This window comes from Oncorhynchus gorbuscha, unplaced genomic scaffold (assembly GCF_021184085.1).
Source record: "Oncorhynchus gorbuscha isolate QuinsamMale2020 ecotype Even-year unplaced genomic scaffold, OgorEven_v1.0 Un_scaffold_6274, whole genome shotgun sequence".
Taxonomy (NCBI): domain Eukaryota; kingdom Metazoa; phylum Chordata; class Actinopteri; order Salmoniformes; family Salmonidae; genus Oncorhynchus; species Oncorhynchus gorbuscha.
In genome coordinates this window covers 1-19,040 of record NW_025749912.1, presented here as the reverse complement: position 1 = coordinate 19,040, position 19,040 = coordinate 1, and the positions used below count along the sequence as shown (strand labels likewise).

The 19,040-nt window shown below is 45.8% G+C and overlaps 1 protein-coding gene across 1 annotated transcript; it reads right to left on the bottom strand.

Moving 5' to 3' along the window:
* Positions 1-1,630: 1,630 nt before the first annotated feature.
* On the bottom strand, positions 1,631-15,995 carry LOC124029418 (protogenin B-like). Its single transcript, XM_046341124.1, has 4 exons — positions 15,829-15,995; positions 3,710-3,874; positions 2,975-3,312; positions 1,631-1,763 (listed from the first exon to the last, which is right to left on the bottom strand). Exons 1-3 carry the CDS (start codon positions 15,968-15,970, stop codon positions 3,152-3,154), a joined length of 468 nt encoding a protein of 155 aa, XP_046197080.1. The 5' UTR covers positions 15,971-15,995; the 3' UTR covers positions 1,631-1,763; positions 2,975-3,151.
* Positions 15,996-19,040: the final 3,045 nt, after the last annotated feature.

The following is a 19,040-nucleotide window of genomic DNA, read 5'->3' as shown; positions in this document are numbered from 1 at the left end:
TCCACCTGGCTGCTCCTCCATCACTATTTACATGGACAACAGACAGCAGGCCATCACTATTTACATTGACAACACAGACAGCAGGCCATCACTATATACATGGACAACACAGACAGCAGGCCATCACTATATACATGGACAACACAGACAGCAGGCCATCACTATATACATGGACAACACAGACAGCAGGCCATCACTATATACATGGACAACACAGACAGCAGGCCATCACTATATACATGGACAACACAGACAGCAGGCCATCACTATATACATGGACAACACAGACAGCAGGCCATCACTATATACATGGACAACACAGACAGCAGGCCATCACTATTTACATGGACAACACAGACAGCAGGCCATTGTGTAATGGGGGGGGGCAGACATGGCGATTCTCTTATTCAAGTCCAATGTCTCACGACCATAGGTCATAGGTCTGTCCAGCTCTGGCCAATCCCAGGGGGTTGTAGGGTGTGGTGGTAACATCCCCCTGCCCAGCTGTAGAGGGGGTGCTAGTCAGGGTTACGGGTGGGGTGGGGGGGGTTGGTGGCCAGGGTGTCATAGAGCAGCTCTGGCCAGCTGTAGAGGGATGCTAGTCAGGGTTACGGGTGGGGTGGGGGTTGGTGGCCAAGGTGTCATAGAGCAGCTCTGGCCAGCTGTAGAGGGGGTGCTAGTCAGGGTTTCGGGTGGGGTGGGGGGTTGGTGGCCAGGGTGTCATAGAGCAGCTCTGGCCAGCTGTAGAGGGGATGCTAGTCAGGGTTACGGGTGGGGTGGGGGGGGGGGGTTGGTGGCCAGGGTGTCATAGAGCAGCTCCCTGCAGCTATAGCACAATAGCACAGCTATAGCACAATAGCACAGCTATAGCACAATAGCCAGTGATAACATATGCAGGCCAGGGATGAGATCCATGGGAAACAGTGGTGGGAAGAACATCAGGGCCCTGACCTCAAATCTCTTGGAGGCTTTGCTGCTCACACAACGTTTGGGAGGGGAGAGAGCCACTGAGGAGGGGACGAGCCTGGTCCCAGATCTGTTGGTGTTGTCTTCTCATTGTGATCATTGTGAAACCAAATGTGATAATGACCATAGGAGTTGGTAAGAAAGCACAAACAGATCTGGGACCAGGCTATGGATGGAGAGGGATCGGGGGAGGAACTTGGGACTGGACAGGGGACTGGGGAGTCGAGGGAGGTCTGTTTAGGAGAGCCCATATTGATCAGGGACAGACCGAGAGAAAGGGAACACTAAAAGATGTCACTACATATTGAAAAATATCTGATTCTCCCCTTTATAACCTGTTGATGTCCCAAAAGCCACTCTGCCTCTGCCCACCTCTGCCCACCTCTGCCCACCTCTGCCCACCTCTGCCCACCTCTGCCCACCTCTGCCCACCTCTGCCCAAACTATACCTACAGTATCTATACCTACAGTATCTATACCTATAATAGTATCTATACCAACAGTATCTATACCTACAGTATCTATACCTACAGTATCTATACCTACAGTATCTATACCTACAGTATCTATACCTACAGTATCTATACCTATATCTAATCATCACTTACCCAGACCACTGATGGTATATTCTGTGTCCTCAGGCTGGAGCTGGATGCAGGGCTGTTCTGGTTGACCCTCCTCATGGTAACAGAGCCGGTAACCCTGGACGACCACGGAGCCTGGAGATGGCTGCCATCGAACCAAGATGGAGGTGCAGTTGAGAGGCTCCAGTTGCTGCAGCAGTGGGGCAGGTGGCACTGTGGGGACACAAGGAAGGAGGAGAACAGGTACGAAGAGGATGATGAAGGACACAGGAAGGAGAACAGGTACGAAGAGGATGATGTGGGGACACAGGAAGGAGAACAGGTACGAAGAGGATGATGTGGGGACACAGGAAGGAGAACAGGTACGAAGAGGATGATGTGGGGACACAGGAAGGAGAACAGGTACGAAGAGGATGATGTGGGGACACAGGAAGGAGAACAGGTACGAAGAGGATGATGTGGGGACACAGGAAGGAGAACAGGTACGAAGAGGATGATGTGGGGACACAGGAAGGAGAACAGGTACGAAGAGGATGTTCGACACAGGAAGGAGAACAGGTACGAAGAGGATGTTCGACACAGGAAGGAGAACAGGTACGAAGAGGATGATGATGGACACAGGAAGGAAGAGGATGATGAAGAAAAATCTGTTGATGCGCCCTTAAGCAAGGCACTTAACCCCTAATTGCTTCTGTAAATCACTCTGAAGTATAGAGTCTGTTAAAATGCATTAGAAATGAATCTTAAATTGTGTCATTTTGGAGTCACTTTTTTGTAAATAAGAATAGAATACGTTCTGTGTGATGTTAGTTACCTTTGATGCTGGTTTTGGGTGAGGGTTAGGCTGTGATGTTAGTTACCTTTGATGCTGGTTTTGGGTGAGGGTTAGGCTGTGATGTTAGTTACCTTTGATGCTGGTTTTGGGTGAGGGTTAGGCTGTGATGTTAGTTACCTTTGATGCTGGTTTTGGGTGAGGGTTAGGCTGTGATGTTAGTTACCTTTGATGCTGGTTTTGGGTGAGGATTAGGATGTGATGTTAGTTACCTTTGATGCTGGAGGTTTAGGGTGAGGGTTAGGATGTGATGTTAGTTACCATTGATGCTGGAGGTTTTGGGTGAGGATGTGATGTTAGTTACCATTGATGCTGGAGGTTTTGGGTGAGGATGTGATGTTAGTTACCATTGATGCTGGAGGTTTTGGGTGAGGATTAGGTTGTGATGTTAGTTACCATTGATGCTGGAGGTTTTGGGTGAGGATTAGGATGTGATGTTAGTTACCATTGATGCTGGAGGTTTAGGGTGAGGATTAGGATGTGATGTTAGTTACCATTGATGCTGGAGGTTTAGGGTGAGGATTAGGATGTGATGTTAGTTACCATTGATGCTGGAGGTTTAGGGTGAGGATTAGGATGTGATGTTAGTTACCTTTGATGCTGGAGGTTTTGGGAGTGCGGTGGGAGGTCCAGGAGGAGGGTTCACACCACCCCACCCTGGTGGCTGCAGCGATCCGGAGCAGGTAGACGGTATCAGGCTGAAGGTCTCCCAGGAGGTACTGGGTGTTGTTTTGGGCCAGCTCCACAGACAGAACCATGGCGTCTGCAGCTATATACGGTAGGACAGACGATAGGCCCAGATGTGCCCACGGGACAGACGATAGGCCCAGATGTGCCCACGGGACAGTTTGGTTGGTAGAGGCTGCCACAAAACCTGGATGTCTGTAGGGCTGTGGCTGGTCAGGCTGATCTCTGGGGTACGCAGGGGCACTGGAGGAGACATTCAACCGTGTTTGAATGGATCAGTTCGAGACAAGTCGAGTGCGCAGAAACTCTAAACTTAATCCCAATATTGAGCAGTTATTTGGGATGATTTGTAGATCAGTGATTCTGCACAGTCTGAATGCAATGTAGTTAAACTTAAAACACGCACAATCATTCACACTGTCAAGTGATGAAGTGAGTTACAGAAAGGAGCAGTTGAGAATCCCAGTTATCGGCTCAATTCCATTCCATTCTATTCATTGGCATGACAACAGTCTACATGACAACAGTCTACATGACAACAGTCTACATGACAACAGTCTACATGACAACAGTCTACATGACAACAGTCTACATGACAACAGTCTACATGACAACAGTCTGCTTGTATGTCCTTACTCACCATCCTCCAGAGTGTGTTGACAGACTTGGTCAGACATACGGCTAGCTCCCATCGGCATATAGGCCACCATGTAGAAAGAGTAGTTCCAGGCTGGCTCCAGGTCATCTATAATGTAGCTGGTCGTGTCGTTGCCAATCACCACCTGGTATTCCTCATTGTTTAGTCCTGGGAATGGATAGGGGAGAAAATGAAAAGGTTTTAATGTAATGTCTTACAAGGAAGATGCCTCAAATGTAAAGATCCCTTGAAAGGGAGATAAGGGGACTCAACGGTTTAAATTAATGACAAATAGATGAATAAAATAGATATAAAAGACCAGAGATTAATATCTTCAAACCCTGTGGTATGTAAACAAGTTGGTCTTTCTGCTAACAGTCTTCTTGCCCCTCAGATTTTCTGTAAACATTGAACTAATACAGAGCAGAGTCCCGTTCCCTGTGACATGTCTTTCCTGCCCACAGGCCTCCAACAGTCCTAACCTGTGACACGTCTTTCCTACCCACAGGCCTCCAACAGTCCTAACCTGTGACACGTCTTTCCTACCCACAGGCCTCAAACAGTCCTAACCTGTGACACGTCTTTCCTACCCACAGGCCTCCAACAGTCCTAACCTGTGACACGTCTTTCCTACCCACAGGCCTCCAACAGTCCTGACCTGTGACACGTCTTTCCTACCCACAGGCCTCCAACAGTCCTAACCTGTGACACGTCTTTCCTACCCACAGGCCTCCAACAGTCCTAACCTGTGACACGTCTTTCCTACCCACAGGCCTCAAACAGTCCAAACCAAATGACAAGGAGTGTACTTTAGTCTGCATCCCCTTTTTAAACCGTATTTTTAGCAACTGTCAGCTATTATTGTTGTTTCCATTTTAAGTTAACTAATGTTTCTAGATTATCACGCTACAAATGTTTGGTCTGTTTGGTCTGGACAAAGTCGAGTAGTAGATAGCGGTATATCCTATTCCCTAAGTCCTTTTCCCTAAGTAATAAGTCCTATTCTCTAAGCCCTATTCCCTAAGTCCTGCCTGAACCCTATTCCCTAACTCCAAAGTGATATTCCCTAAATCCAAAGTCCTATTCCCTAAGTAATAAATCCTATTCCCTAAGTAATAAGTCCTATTCCCTAAGTAATAAGTCCTATTCCCTAAGTAATAAATCAGATTCCCTAAATCCTATTCTCTAAGTAATAAGTCACATTCCCTAAATAATAAGTCCCATTCCCTAAGTAATAAGTCCCATTCCCTAAGTAATAAGTCCCATTCCCTAAGTAATAAGTCCTATTCCCTAAGTAATAAATCAGATTCCCTAAATCCTATTCTCTAAGTAATAAGTCCTATTCCCCAAGTAATAAATCAGATTCCCTAAATCCTATTCCCTAAGTAATAAGTCACATTCCCTAAGTAATAAGTCCTATTCCCTAAGTAATAAGTCCTATTCCCTAAGTAATAAGTCCTATTCCCTAAGTAATAAGTCACATTCCCTAAGTAATAAGTCACATTCCCTAAGTAATAAGTCACATTCCCTAAGTAATAAATCAGATTCCCTAAATCCTATTCTCTAAGTAATAAGTCCTATTCCCCAAGTAATAAATCAGATTCCCTAAATCCTATTCCCTAAGTAGTAAGTCACATTCCCTAAGTAATAAGTCCTATTCCCTAAGTAATAAGTCCTATTCCCTAAGTAATAAGTCCTATTCCCTAAGTAATAAGTCCTATTCCCTAAGTAATAAGTCATATTCCCTAAGTAATAAGTCATATTCCCTACGTAATAAGTCCTATTCCCTAAGTAATAAGTCCTATTCCCTAAGTAATAAGTCCTATTCCCTAAGTAATAAGTCATTTTTCCTAAGTAATAAGTCACATTCCCTAAGTAATAAATCTGATTCCCTAAATCCTATTCTCCTATTCTCTAAGGAATAAGTCCTATTCCCTAAGTAATAAGTCACATTCCCTAAGTAATACATCTGATTCCCTAAATCCTATTCTCTAAGCAATAAGTCCTATTCCCCAAGTAATAAATCAGATTCCCTAAATCCTATTCCCTAAGTAGTAAGTCACATTCCCTAAGTAATAAGTCCTATTCCCTAAGTAAGAAGTCCTATTCCCTAAGTAATAAGTCCTATTCCCTAAGTAATAAGTCCTATTCCCTAAGTAATAAGTCCTATTCCCTAAGTAATAAGTCCTATTCCCTAAGTAATAAGTCCTATTCCCTACGTAATAAGTCCTATTCCCTATGTAATAAGTCCTATTCCCTAAGTAATAAGTCCTATTCCCTAAGTAATAAGTCCTATTCCCTAAGTAATAAGTCCTATTCCCTAAGTAATAAGTCATTTCCCCTAAGTAATAAGTCATTTTCCCTAAGTAATAAGTCACATTCCCTAAGTAATAAATCTGATTCCCTAAATCCTATTCTCCTATTCTATAAGGAATAAGTCCTATTCCCTAAGTAATAAGTCACATTCCCTAAGTAATAAGTCACATTCCCTAAGTAATACATCTGATTCCCTAAATCCTATTCTCTAAGCAATAAGTCCTATTCCCTAAGTAATACATCTGATTCCCTAAATCCTATTCTCTAAGCAATAAGTCCTATTCCCTAAGTAATAAATCAGATTTCCTAAATCCTATTCCCTAAGTAATAAGTCCTATTCAATATGTCCTATTATATAAGTAATATGTCCTATTATATAAGTAATATGTCCTATTATATAAGTAATATGTCCTATTCCCTAAGTAATATGTCCTATTCCCTAAGTAATAAGTCCTATTCCCTAAGTAATATGTCCTATTCCCTAAGTAATAAGTCCTATTCCCTAAGTAATAAGTCCTATTCCCTAAGTAATAAGTCAAATCAAATCAAATCAAATTTATTTATATAGCCCTTCGTACATCAGCTGATATCTCAAAGTGCTGTACAGAAACCCAGCCTAAAACCCCAAACAGCAAACAATGCAGGTGTAAAAGCACGGTGGCTAGGAAAAACTCCCTAGAAAGGCCAAAACCTAGGAAGAAACCTAGAGAGGAACCGGGCTATGTGGGGTGGCCAGTCCTCTTCTGGCTGTGCCGGGTAGAGATTATAACAGAAAATGACCAAGATGTTCAAATGTTCATAAATGACCAGCATGGTCAAATAATAATAAGGCAGAACAGTTGAAACTGGAGCAGCAGCACAGTCAGGTGGACTGGGGACAGCAAGGAGCCATCATGTCAGGTAGTCCTGGGGCACGGTCCTAGGGCTCAGGTCCTCCGAGAGAGAGAAAGAAAGAGAGAATTAGAGAGCATATGTGGGGTGGCCAGTCCTCTTCTGGCTGTGCCGGGTGGAGATTATAACAGAACGTGGCCAAGATGTTCAAATGTTCATAAATGACCAGCATGGTTGAATAATAGTAAGGCAGAACAGTTGAAACTGGAGCAGGAGCATGGCCAGGTGGACTGGGGACAGCAAGGAGTCCTCATGTCAGGTAGTCCTGGGACATGGTCCTAGGGCCCAGGCCAGTTGAAACTGGAGCAGCAGCATGGCCAGGTGGACTGGGGACAGCAAGGAGTCATCATGTCAGGTAGTCCTGGGGCATGGTTCTAGGGCTCAGGTCCTCCGAGAGAGAGAAAGAAGGAGAGAAGGAGAGAATTAGAGAACGCACACTTAGATTTACACAGGACACCGAATAGGACAGGAGAAGTACTCCAGATAAACAAACTGACCCTAGCCCCCCGACACATAAACTACTGCAGCATAAATACTGGAGGCTGAGACAGGAGGGGTCAGGAGACACTGTGGCCCCATCCGAGGACACCCCGGACAGGGCCAAACAGGAAGGATATAACCCCACCCACTTTGCCAAAGCACAGCCCCCACACCACTAGAGGGAAATCTACAACCACCAACTACCATCCTGAGACAAGGCCGAGTATAGCCCACAAAGATCTCCGACACGGTACAACCCAAAGGGGGAAACCCAGACAGGCCGACCACAACAGTGAATCAACCCACCCAGGTGACGCACCCCCCCAGGGACGGCACGAGAGAGCCCCAGCAAGCCAGTGACTCAGCCCCGTAACAGGGTTAGAGGCAGAGAATCCCAGTGGAAAAAGGGGAACCGGCCAGGCAGAGACAGCAAGGGCGGTTCGTTGCTCCAGAGCCTTTCCGTTCACCTTCCCACTCCTGGGCCAGACTACACTCAATCATATGACCCACTGAAGAGATGAGTCTTCAGTAAAGACTTAAAGGTTGAGACCGAGTTTGCGTCTCTGACATGGGTAGGCAGACCGTTCCATAAAAATGGAGCTCTATAGGAGAAAGCCCTGCCTCCAGCTGTTTGCTTAGAAATTCTAGGGACAATTAGGAGGCCTGCGTCTTGTGACCGTAGCGTACGTATAGGTATGTACGGCAGGACCAAATCAGAGAGGTAGGTAGGAGCAAGCCCATGTAATGCTTTGTAGGTTAGCAGTAAAACCTTGAAATCAGCCCTTGCTTTGACAGGAAGCCAGTGTAGAGAGGCTAGCACTGGAGTAATATGATCAAATTTTTTGGTTCTAGTCAGGATTCTAGCAGCCGTATTTAGCACTAACTGAAGTTTATTTAGTGCTTTATCCGGGTAGCCGGAAAATAGAGCATTGCAGTAGTCTAACCTAGAAGTGACAAAAGCATGGATTAATTTTTCTGCATCATTTTTGGACAGAAAGTTTCTGATTTTTGCAATGTTACGTAGATGGAAAAAAGCTGTCCTCGAAATGGTCTTGATATGTTCTTCAAAAGAGAGATCAGGGTCAGAGTAACGCCGAGGTCCTTCACAGTTTTATTTGAGACGACTGTACAACCATTAAGATTAATTGTCAGATTCAACAGAAGATCTCTTTGTTTCTTGGGACCTAGAACAAGCATCTCTGTTTTGTCCGAGTTTAATAGTAGAAAGTTTGCAGCCATCCACTTCCTTATGTCTGAAACACATGCTTCTAGCGAGGGCAATTTTGGTGCTTCACCGTGTTTCATTGAAATGTACAGCTGTGTGTCATCCGCATAGCAGTGAAAGTTTACATTATGTTTTCGAATAACATCCCCAAGAGGTAAAATATATAGTGAAAACAATAGTGGTCCTAAAACAGAACCTTGAGGAACACCGAAATGTACAGTTGATTTGTCAGAGGACAAACCATTCACAGAGACAAACTGATATCTTTCCGACAGATAAGACCTAAACCAGGCCAGAACATGTCCGTGTAGACCAATTTGGGTTTCCAATCTCTCCAAAAGAATGTGGTGATCGATGGTATCAAAAGCAGCACTAAGGTCTAGGAGCACGAGGACAGATGCAGAGCCTCGGTCCGATGCCATCAAAATGTCATTTACCACCTTCACAAGTGCCGTCTCAGTGCTATGATGGGGTCTAAAACCAGACTGAAGCATTTCGTATACATTGTTTGTCTTCAGGAAGGCAGTGAGTTGCTGCGCAACAGCCTTCTCTAAAATCTTTGAGAGGAATGGAAGATTTGATATAGGCCGATAGTTTTTTATATTTTCTGGGTCAAGGTTTGGCTTTTTCAAGAGAGGCTTTATTACTGCCACTTTTAGTGAGTTTGGTACACATCCAGTGGATAGAGAGCCGTTTATTATGTTCAACATAGGAGGGCCAAGCACAGGAAGCAGCTCTTTCAGTAGTTTAGTTGGAATAGGGTCCAGTATACAGCTTGAAGGTTTAGAGGCCATGATTATTTTCATCATTGTGTCAAGAGATATAGTACTAAAACACTTGAGCGTCTCTCTTGATCCTAGGTCCTGGCAGAGTTGTGCAGACTCAGGACAACTGAGGTTTGGAGGAATACGCAGGTTTAAAGAGGAGTCCGTAATTTGCTTTCTAATAATCATAATCTTTTCCTCAAAGTTCATGAATTTATCACTGCTAAAGTGCAAGTCATCCTCTCTTGGGGAATGCTGCTTTTTAGTTAGCTTTGCCACAGTATCAAAAAAGGAATTTCGGATTGTTCTTATTTTCCTCAATTAAGTTAGAAAAATAGGACGATCGAGCAGCAGTAAGGGCTCTTCGGTACTGCACGGTACCATCCTTCCAAGCTAGTCGGAAGACTTCCAGTTTGGTGTGGCGCCATTTCCGTTCCAATTTTCTGGAAGCTTGCTTCAGAGCTCGGGTATTTTCTGTGTACCATGGAGCTAGTTTCTTATGAGACATTTTTTTAGTTTTTAGGGTGCAACTGCATCTAGGGTATTGCGCAAGGTTAAATTGAGATCCTCAGTTAGGTGGTTAACGGATTTTTGTCCTCTGGCGTCCTTGGGTAGGCAGAGGGAGTCTGGAAGGGCATCAAGGAATCTTTGTGTTGTCTGTGAATTTATAGCACGACTTTTGATGTTCCTTGGTTGGGGTCTGAGCAGATTATTTGTTGCAATTGCAAACGTAATAAAATGGTGGTCTGATAGTCCAGGATTATGAGGAAAAACATTAAGATCCACAACATTTATTCCATGGGACAAAACTAGGTCCAGCGTATGACTGTGAGAGTGAGTGGGTCCAGAGACATGTTGGACAAAACCCACTGAGTCGATGATGGCTCCAAAAGCCTTTTGGAGTGGGTCTGTGGACTTTTCCATGTGAATATTAAAGTCACCAAAGATTAGAATATTATCTGCAATGACTACAAGGTCTGATAGGAATTCAGGAACTCAGTGAGAAACGCTGTATATGGCCCAGGAGGCCTGTAAACAGTAGCTATAAAAAGTGATTGAGTAGGCTGCATAGATTTCATGACTAGAAGCTCAAAAGACGAAAACGTCATTTTCTTTTTTGTAAATTGAAATTTGCTATCGTAAATGTTAGCAACACCTCCGCCTTTGCGGGATGCACGGGGATATGGTCACTAGTGTAGCCAGGAGGTGAGGCCTCATTTAACACAGTAAATTCATCAGGCTTAAGCCATGTTTCAGTCAGGCCAATCACATCAAGATTATGATCAGTGATTAGTTCATTGACTATAATTGCCTTTGAAGTAAGGGATCTAACATTAAGTAGCCCTATTTTGAGATGTGAGGTATCATGATCTCTTTCAGTAATGACAGGAATGGAGGTGGTCTTTATCCTAGTGAGATTGCTAAGGCAAACACCGCCATGTTTAGTTTTGCCCAACCCAGGTCGAGGCACAGACACGGTCTCAATGGTGATAGCTAAGCTGACTACACTAACTATGCTAGTGGCAGACTCCACTATGCTGGCAGGCTGGCTAATAGCCTGCTGCCTGGCCTGCACCCTATTTCATTGTGGAGCTAGAGGAGTTAGAGCCCTGTCTATGTTGGCAGATAAGATGAGAGCACCCCTCCAGCTAGGATGGAGTCCGTCACTCCTCAGCAGGTCAGGCTTGGTCCTGTTTGTGGGCGAGTCCCAGAAAGAGGGCCAATTATCTACAAATTCTATCTTTTGGGAGGGGCAGAAAACAGTTTTCAACCAGCGATTGAGTTGTGAGACTCTGCTGTAGAGCTCATCACTCCCCTAACTGGGAGGGGGCCAGAGACAATTACTCGATGCCGACACATCTTTCTAGCTGATATGCACGCAGAAGCTATGTTGCGCTTGGTGATCTCTGACTGTTTCATCCTAACATCGTTGGTGCCGACGTGGATAACAATATCTCTATACTCTCTACACTCGCCAGTTTTAGCTTTAGCCAGCACCATCTTCAGATTAGCCTTAACGTCCGTAGCCCTGCCCCCGGGTAAACAGTGTATGATCGCTGGATGATTCGCTTTAAGTCTAATACTGCGGGTAATGGAGTCGCCAATGACTAGAGTTTTCAATTTGTCAGAGCTAATGGTGGGAAGCTTCGGCGTCTCAGACCCCGTAACGGGAGGAGTAGAGACCAGAGAAGACTCGGCCTCTGACACCGACCCGCTGCTTAATGGGGAGAACCGGTTGAAAGTTTCTGTCTGCTGAATGAGCGACACCGGTTGAGCGTTCCTACAGCATTTCCTACCAGAAACCGTGAGAAAGTTGTCCGGCTGCGGGGACTGTGCCAGGGGATTTATACTACTATCTGTACTTACTGGTGGCACAGACGCTGTTTCATCCTTTCCTACACTGAAATTACCCTTGCCTAACGATTGCGTCTGAAGCTGGGCTTGCAGTACAGCTATCCTCGCCGTAAGGCGAGCACAGCGGCTGCAATTAGAAGGCATCATGTTAATGTTACTACTTAGCTTCGGCTGTTGGAGGTCCTGACGAATCGTGTCCAGATAAAGCGTCCGGAGTGAAAAAGTCGAGGAAAAAATAAATATATGAACGGTAATTAAAAAGTGAAACCCGTAAAGTTGTCAGGTAGCAAAATAGGTTGGCAACAAAACGCACAGCAATTTGAAAACAAGCCTGCAAGTTGTGACCGGAAATGACGTCTGTCCTATTCCCTAAGTCCTATTCCCTAAGTCCTATTCCCTAAGTCCTATTCCCTAAGTCCTATTCCCTAAGTCCTATTCCCTAAGTCCTATTCCCTAAGTCTTATTCCCTAAGTCTTATTCCCTAAGTCCTATTCCCTAAGTCCTATTCCCTAAGTCCTATTCCCTAAGTCCTATTCCCTAAGTCCTATTCCCTAAGTCCTATTCCCTAAGTCCTATTCCCTAAGTCCTATTCCCTAAGTCCTATTCCCTAAGTCCTATTCCCTAAGTCCTATTCCCTAAGTCCTATTCCCTAAGTACTAAATCCTTTTTAAATGTTTTATTTTACCTTTATTTAACTAGACAAGTCAGTTAAGAAGAAATTCTCATTTCCAATGATGGCCTTCCGGCCAAACACTGCCCTACCCCGGCCAAACACTGCCCTACCCCGGCCGATGCTGAACACTGCCCTACCCCGGCCGATGCTGAACACTGCCCTACCCCGGCCGATGCTGAACACTGCCCTACCCCGGCCGATGCTGAACAGCGGGCTAACTGGTCTAGGAACAGCGGGCTAACTGGTCTAGGAACAGCGGGCTAACTGGTCTAGGAACAGCGGGCTAACTGGTCTAGGAACAGCGGGCTAACTGGTCTAGGAACAGCGGGCTAACTGGTCTAGGAACAGCGGGCTAACTGGTCTAGGAACAGCGGGCTAACTGGTCTAGGAACAGCGGGCTAACTGGTCTAGGAACAGCGGGCTAACTGGTCTAGGAACAGCGGGTTACCTGGTCTAGGAACAGCGGGTTACCTGGTCTAGGAACAGCGGGTTACCTGGTCTAGGAACAGTGGGTTACCTGGTCTAGGAACAGTGGGTTACCTGGTCTAGGAACAGTGGGTTACCTGGTCTAGGAACAGTGGGTTACCTGGTCTAGGAACAGTGGGTTACCTGGTCTAGGAACAGTGGGTTACCTGGTCTAGGAACAGTGGGTTACCTGGTCTAGGAACAGTGGGTTACCTGGTCTAGGAACAGTGGGTTACCTGGTCTAGGAACAGTGGGTTACCTGGTCTAGGAACAGTGGGTTACCTGGTCTAGGAACAGTGGGTTACCTGGTCTAGGAACAGTGGGTTACCTGGTCTAGGAACAGTGGGTTACCTGGTCTAGGAACAGTGGGTTACCTGGTCTAGGAACAGTGGGTTACCTGGTCTAGGAACAGTGGGTTACCTGGTCTAGGAACAGTGGGTTACCTGGTCTAGGAACAGTGGGTTACCTGGTCTAGGAACAGTGGGTTACCTGGTCTAGGAACAGTGGGTTACCTGGTCTAGGAACAGTGGGTTACCTGGTCTAGGAACAGTGGGTTACCTGGTCTAGGAACAGTGGGTTACCTGGTCTAGGAACAGTGGGTTACCTGGTCTAGGAACAGTGGGTTACCTGGTCTAGGAACAGTGGGTTACCTGGTCTAGGAACAGTGGGTTACCTGGTCTAGGAACAGTGGGTTACCTGGTCTAGGAACAGTGGGTTACCTGGTCTAGGAACAGTGGGTTACCTGGTCTAGGAACAGTGGGTTACCTGGTCTAGGAACAGTGGGTTACCTCAGCCAAACACTGCACTACCCCGGACGATGCTGAACAGTGGGTTAACTGGTCTAGGAACAGTGGGTTAATTGGTCTAGGAACAGTGGGTTAATTGGTCTAGGAACAGTGGGTTACCCCGGCCAAACACTGCCCTAACCCGGACGATGCTGGACCAAATATATGCCGTCCTATGGGACTCCCGATAACGGCAGGTTGTGATAGAGCCCGGGATCAAACCCGGGTCTGTAGTGACGCCTCTAGCACGCCGACACATTGATCATCAACACTTCAAAAACATCTTGCCGCCCCAGGTTCCTCCTGGGTTCCTCCTGGGGCTACGCCTGTCTGAGGGTCGCTTTGCCATCAATCGGAACCTCCGGGTTTCCGCGGCAGCCGCAGGCCGCCTCCTTGCGGACTTCGTCCCGCTAAAGTGCAGACCAGGACGCCTCTGTGGGAGTGTTGAGAGGGGGCTTCGGCTCTCTCTCCTCTCCCCCGTGCGTCCTTCCTCTCCCCAGTGCGTCCTTCCTTTCCCATACGTTACACATGTAGCACTGGGGGTTAGGTTTGGGCCGCGGAGCTCCGACCGCCGACCTGAACCGGATTGAGAAGGTGAGCCCGGGCGCCCGGCTCACACTCCATTCACTTTGACTACGTCCTCAGATCAGAAGAGACAACCCGCTGAATTGCTAAGAGGAGGAAAATAAACTAACCAGGATTCCCTCAGTAGCGGCGAGCAGAGGGAAGAGCCCAGCGCCAAATCCCCATCCGTCCGGCGGCCACGGAAAATGTGGCGTACAGAAGAACTTGTTAAGGCCTATTGCCTAAATCCTATTCCCTCAGTTCTATTCCCTAAATCATATTGCCTAAATTCTAAGTCCTATTCCCTAAATTCTAAATCCTATTCCCTAAATTCTAAATCCTATTCCCTAAATTCTAAATCCTATTCCCTGAGTCCTACATCCTATTCCTTAAGTCCTATTCCCTAAATCCTATTTCCTTAGTCCTAAATCCTATTTCCTAAATCCTATTTCCTAAATCCTATTTCCTAAATCCTATTTCCTAAATCCTATTTCCTAAATCCTATTTCCTAAATCCTATTTCCTATTCCCTACAGTAAATCCTAAGTCTATTGTCTAAGTCCTATTCCCTAAATTCTATTCCCTAAGTCCTATTTCAAGGCCATCCAAGCTTACGACACTTTAAAAACGGTGTCCTGTTCCTTTAAGAGCATGCAGCGAGAGGTTGAGAAGGTGGTGAGCTTGCCATTCTTCCTGATAAAACCTTGACCTCAGCATTGGCTACAACAGATGGCCTCCAAGAAAAGCTGGTCACACGTTAGACTACTAGAGCCGTAGAGGTTAGAGCGCTGCCTGCCCGCCTCCATTACCTATTGAGGTGGACTGGACTCCCCTTTTCACTCCTTTCAATACCTTCATTGTGATGTTCAAAAAGTTCAAGAACAATTTTCAACATTTCTCAGTGACCAATCGTTGCATGTAACATATTGGAGCAACAAGAACCAATTTTAGGAATGTTTGGAAAAAAAATCTGTCCACAACTCTGTAATGCTCCCCAGTGATTTCATTAGACACATATCAAACCATATTTTAATTGTCTACATTAATTGTCTATAAAATTTATTAGAGAGAGGAATCATCCATTTTTCGAGGGAGAACAGAGATTTGTGGCTTGTGGATATTACTTTTGTCATATCCTGTAATCTCTCCATCATCCCGTCTCCACCCCTCCTCCATCACCCCGTCTCTCCTCCATCACCCCTCCATCACCCCGTCTCTACTCCATCACCCGTCTCTACTCCATCACCCAGTCTCTACTCCATCACCCAGTCTCTACTCCATCACCCAGTCTCTACTCCATCACCCAGTCTCTACTCCATCACCCAGTCTCTACTCCATCACCCAGTCTCTACTCCATCACCCCGTCTCTACTCCATCACCCCGTCTCTACTCCATCACCCCGTCTCTACTCCATCACCCCGTCTCTACTCCATCACCCCGTCTCTACTCCATCACCCCGTCTCTACTCCATCACCCCGTCTCTACTCCATCACCCCGTCTCTACTCCATCACCCCGTCTCTACTCCATCACCCCGTCTCTACTCCATCACCCCGTCTCTACTCCATCACCCCGTCTCTACTCCATCACCCCGTCTCTACTCCTACCTTCAGCCTTCATGTAGTGAACAGAATAAGCGATGACTTTGTCAGCGTTGTAGATGGGTCTCTCCCAGGCCAGTAGGATGGCTGAGGAGGAGATGGTTTCAGCGTGGATGTTCCTGGGAGCGCTGGGCCGGTCCTCAGACATCACCACGATGAGGCGTGCCAGGAAAGAACGCTGCCCTGGTCGTTCTCCGCCACACACTGGTAGATGGCATCATCCTCCGTTGTGATCTGAGTGATCACCAGTTTACTGTGGAGGGAAACAGAGTCATGAACTTCGGTATCGTCTTTATTAATGGTATGTGTACAATGCCAGCAAGCTTAAATCAATACTTGTATTATTTTTTATAAATGTATTACCAGGCAGGTCAATTAAGAACAAATGATTATTTACAACGATGGCCTGGCAGGTCGCCATTTGAACTACACAAAACTGCGTTGTTGTTTAAAGGCTTGTAAGTAAGCATTTCACTGTTAGGTCTACTACACCTGTTGTATTCAGCATTTCACTGTGAGGTCTACTACACCTGTTATATTCAGCATTTCACTGTGAGGTCTACTACACCTGTTGTATTCAGCATTTCACTGTAAGGTCTACTACACCTGTTGTATTCAGCATTTCACTGTAAGGTCTACTACACCTGTTGTATTCAGCATTTCACTGTAAGGTCTACTACACCTGTTGTATTCAGCATTTCACTGTAAGGTCTACTACACCTGTTGTATTCAGCATTTCACTGTAAGGTCTACTACACCTGTTGTATTCAGCATTTCACTGTGAGGTCTACTACACCTGTTGTATTCAGCATTTCACTGTAAGGTCTACTACACCTGTTGTATTCAGCATTTCACTGTTAGGTCTACTACACCTGTTGTATTCAGCATTTCACTGTGAGGTCTACTACACCTGTTGTATTCAGCATTTCACTGTAAGGTCTACTACACCTGTAGTATTCAGCATTTCACTGTAAGGTCTACTACACCTGTAGTATTCAGCATTTCACTGTAAGGTCTACTACACCTGTAGTATTCAGCATTTCACTGTAAGGTCTACTACACCTGTTGTATTCAGCATTTCACTGTAAGGTCTACTACACCTGTTGTATTCAGCATTTCACTGTGAGGTCTACTACACCTGTTGTATTCAGCATTTCACTGTGAGGTCTACTACACCTGTTGTATTCAGCATTTCACTGTTAGGTCTACTACACCTGTTGTATTCAGCATTTCACTGTTAGGTCTACTACACCTGTTGTATTCAGCATTTCACTGTAAGGTCTACTACACCTGTTGTATTCAGCATTTCACTGTTAGGTCTACTACACCTGTTGTATTCAGCATTTCACTGTAAGGTCTACTACACCTGTTGTATTCAGCATTTCACTGTTAGGTCTACTACACCTGTTGTATTCAGCATTTCACTGTAAGGTCTACTACACCTGTTGTATTCAGCATTTCACTGTAAGGTCTACTACACCTGTTGTATTCAGCATTTCACTGTAAGGTCTACTACACCTGATGAGAAAAGCTTCACTATTATCACAACAAACCATTGTTGGAGATCATTTGACTGACACTGTGACAATCGTGTTATTGTGAAGTCAAAGACACATTTTCATATTGAGTAGACAATAATTTATTTATTTTTTTTAATTAAAAAAGGGTTCGTTTTAATTCTAAATGTAAATTTTTGTTGCAGGTGCGTGGAAATAATGTGACGATATCGTCAAAGGAAAAAAGAAACCCTCCGAGGGAACACTATGTGGCCGACACGTTCAATGAACAAAGTGATATGAGCAGGAGAGCAGCGTTCGGGGTTTCTCTTTTCCTTGAATATCCCATTTTAAAATGTGAAGTGTAAATTTTGATCTTCAGTACGGAGTTGTTCAGGTGTAACAGTACCTGTTGTACATCTTGATCCTGCCGTTCAGGTGCACCTCCTCTCCGTTCTTCAGCCAGGTGATGCGTGGCGGGGCACCCCTGAGCCTGGCACACGGCGGGCAGTGCCAGCCCTGGGACGGGTCTGGCTCTCGGGTCTCTCCACCAGTGATGGGGCTCTAGAGGCAGAACCAAGTGATGGATGAGGTGTGCCTCTCACTTTTACTATTTCATTTTAACTGTGCTATACACATCCAATCTATTTGTGCCGTATTATTGATAGGAAAACCTAAGGATGGCACGAATATTCTTACATTTGTATTTTTTATTAGTGGATAGAGACAGGAAGTATTAAGAAGTTGAAACAGTAGGCCCGAGGTTTGAACCCACACTCACACAGACATACATACATACATACACCAAAGGCCGTGAGGTGTTTCTCAAAATGCCTACTACACTGCTCGAGTACGCAAATTGGGAGTACGGGGAGGGGCGGAAGTACAAGTCTACATCAAAGTATGCGAAGCGTGGAGCATGGGAGGGCACTTCTCGAATGCGTACTCCGTTTGTAGATATTTTGAAGCATGCATCGATGCTTCAAAGGAAAGTACGCAAAGAAATATGACACAACCACGTAACAAAAATTAAGAAGGTTTTCTTGCAATCAATGGCGGCCATTATTTGAGCTGAAGCGAAAAAGAAAGAAAAATACACTCCGTCTTCGAATGCAATGTTGCCCATTCCCCTCTCGCGCGTTGCCCATTCCCCTCTCGCGCGTTGCCCATTCCCCTCTCGCGCGTTGCCCATTCCCCTCTCGCGCGTTGCCCATTCCCCTCGTTGCCCATCTTGTAGTGTGCGTAGGTCGTAGGTCAATAGTAAGTCAATAGATCCAACTGGCTAGCTACTACCGTTAGCTGCTTCTCAGTGCTGCTCAGCGTGAGGTAATACAGTAGGGGGAATGCTGCTCAGCGTGAGGTAATACAGTAGGGGGAGTGCTGCTCAGCGTGAGGTAATACAGTAGGGGGAGTGCTGCTCAGCGTGAGGTAATACAGTAGGGGGAGTGCTGCTGCAGCGTGAGGTAATACAGTAGGGGAGGTGCAGCGTGAGGTAACAGTAGGGGAGTGCTGCTCCAGCGTGAGGTAATACAGTAGGGGGTGCTGCTCAGCGTGAGGTAATACAGTAGGGGGAGTGCTGCTCAGCGTGAGGTAATACAGTAGGGGAGTGCTGCTCAGCGTGAGGTAATACAGTAGGGGAGTGCTGCTCAGCGTGAGGTAATACAGTAGGGGAGGCTGCTCAGCGTGAGGTAATACAGTAGGGGGAGTGCTGAGGTAATACAG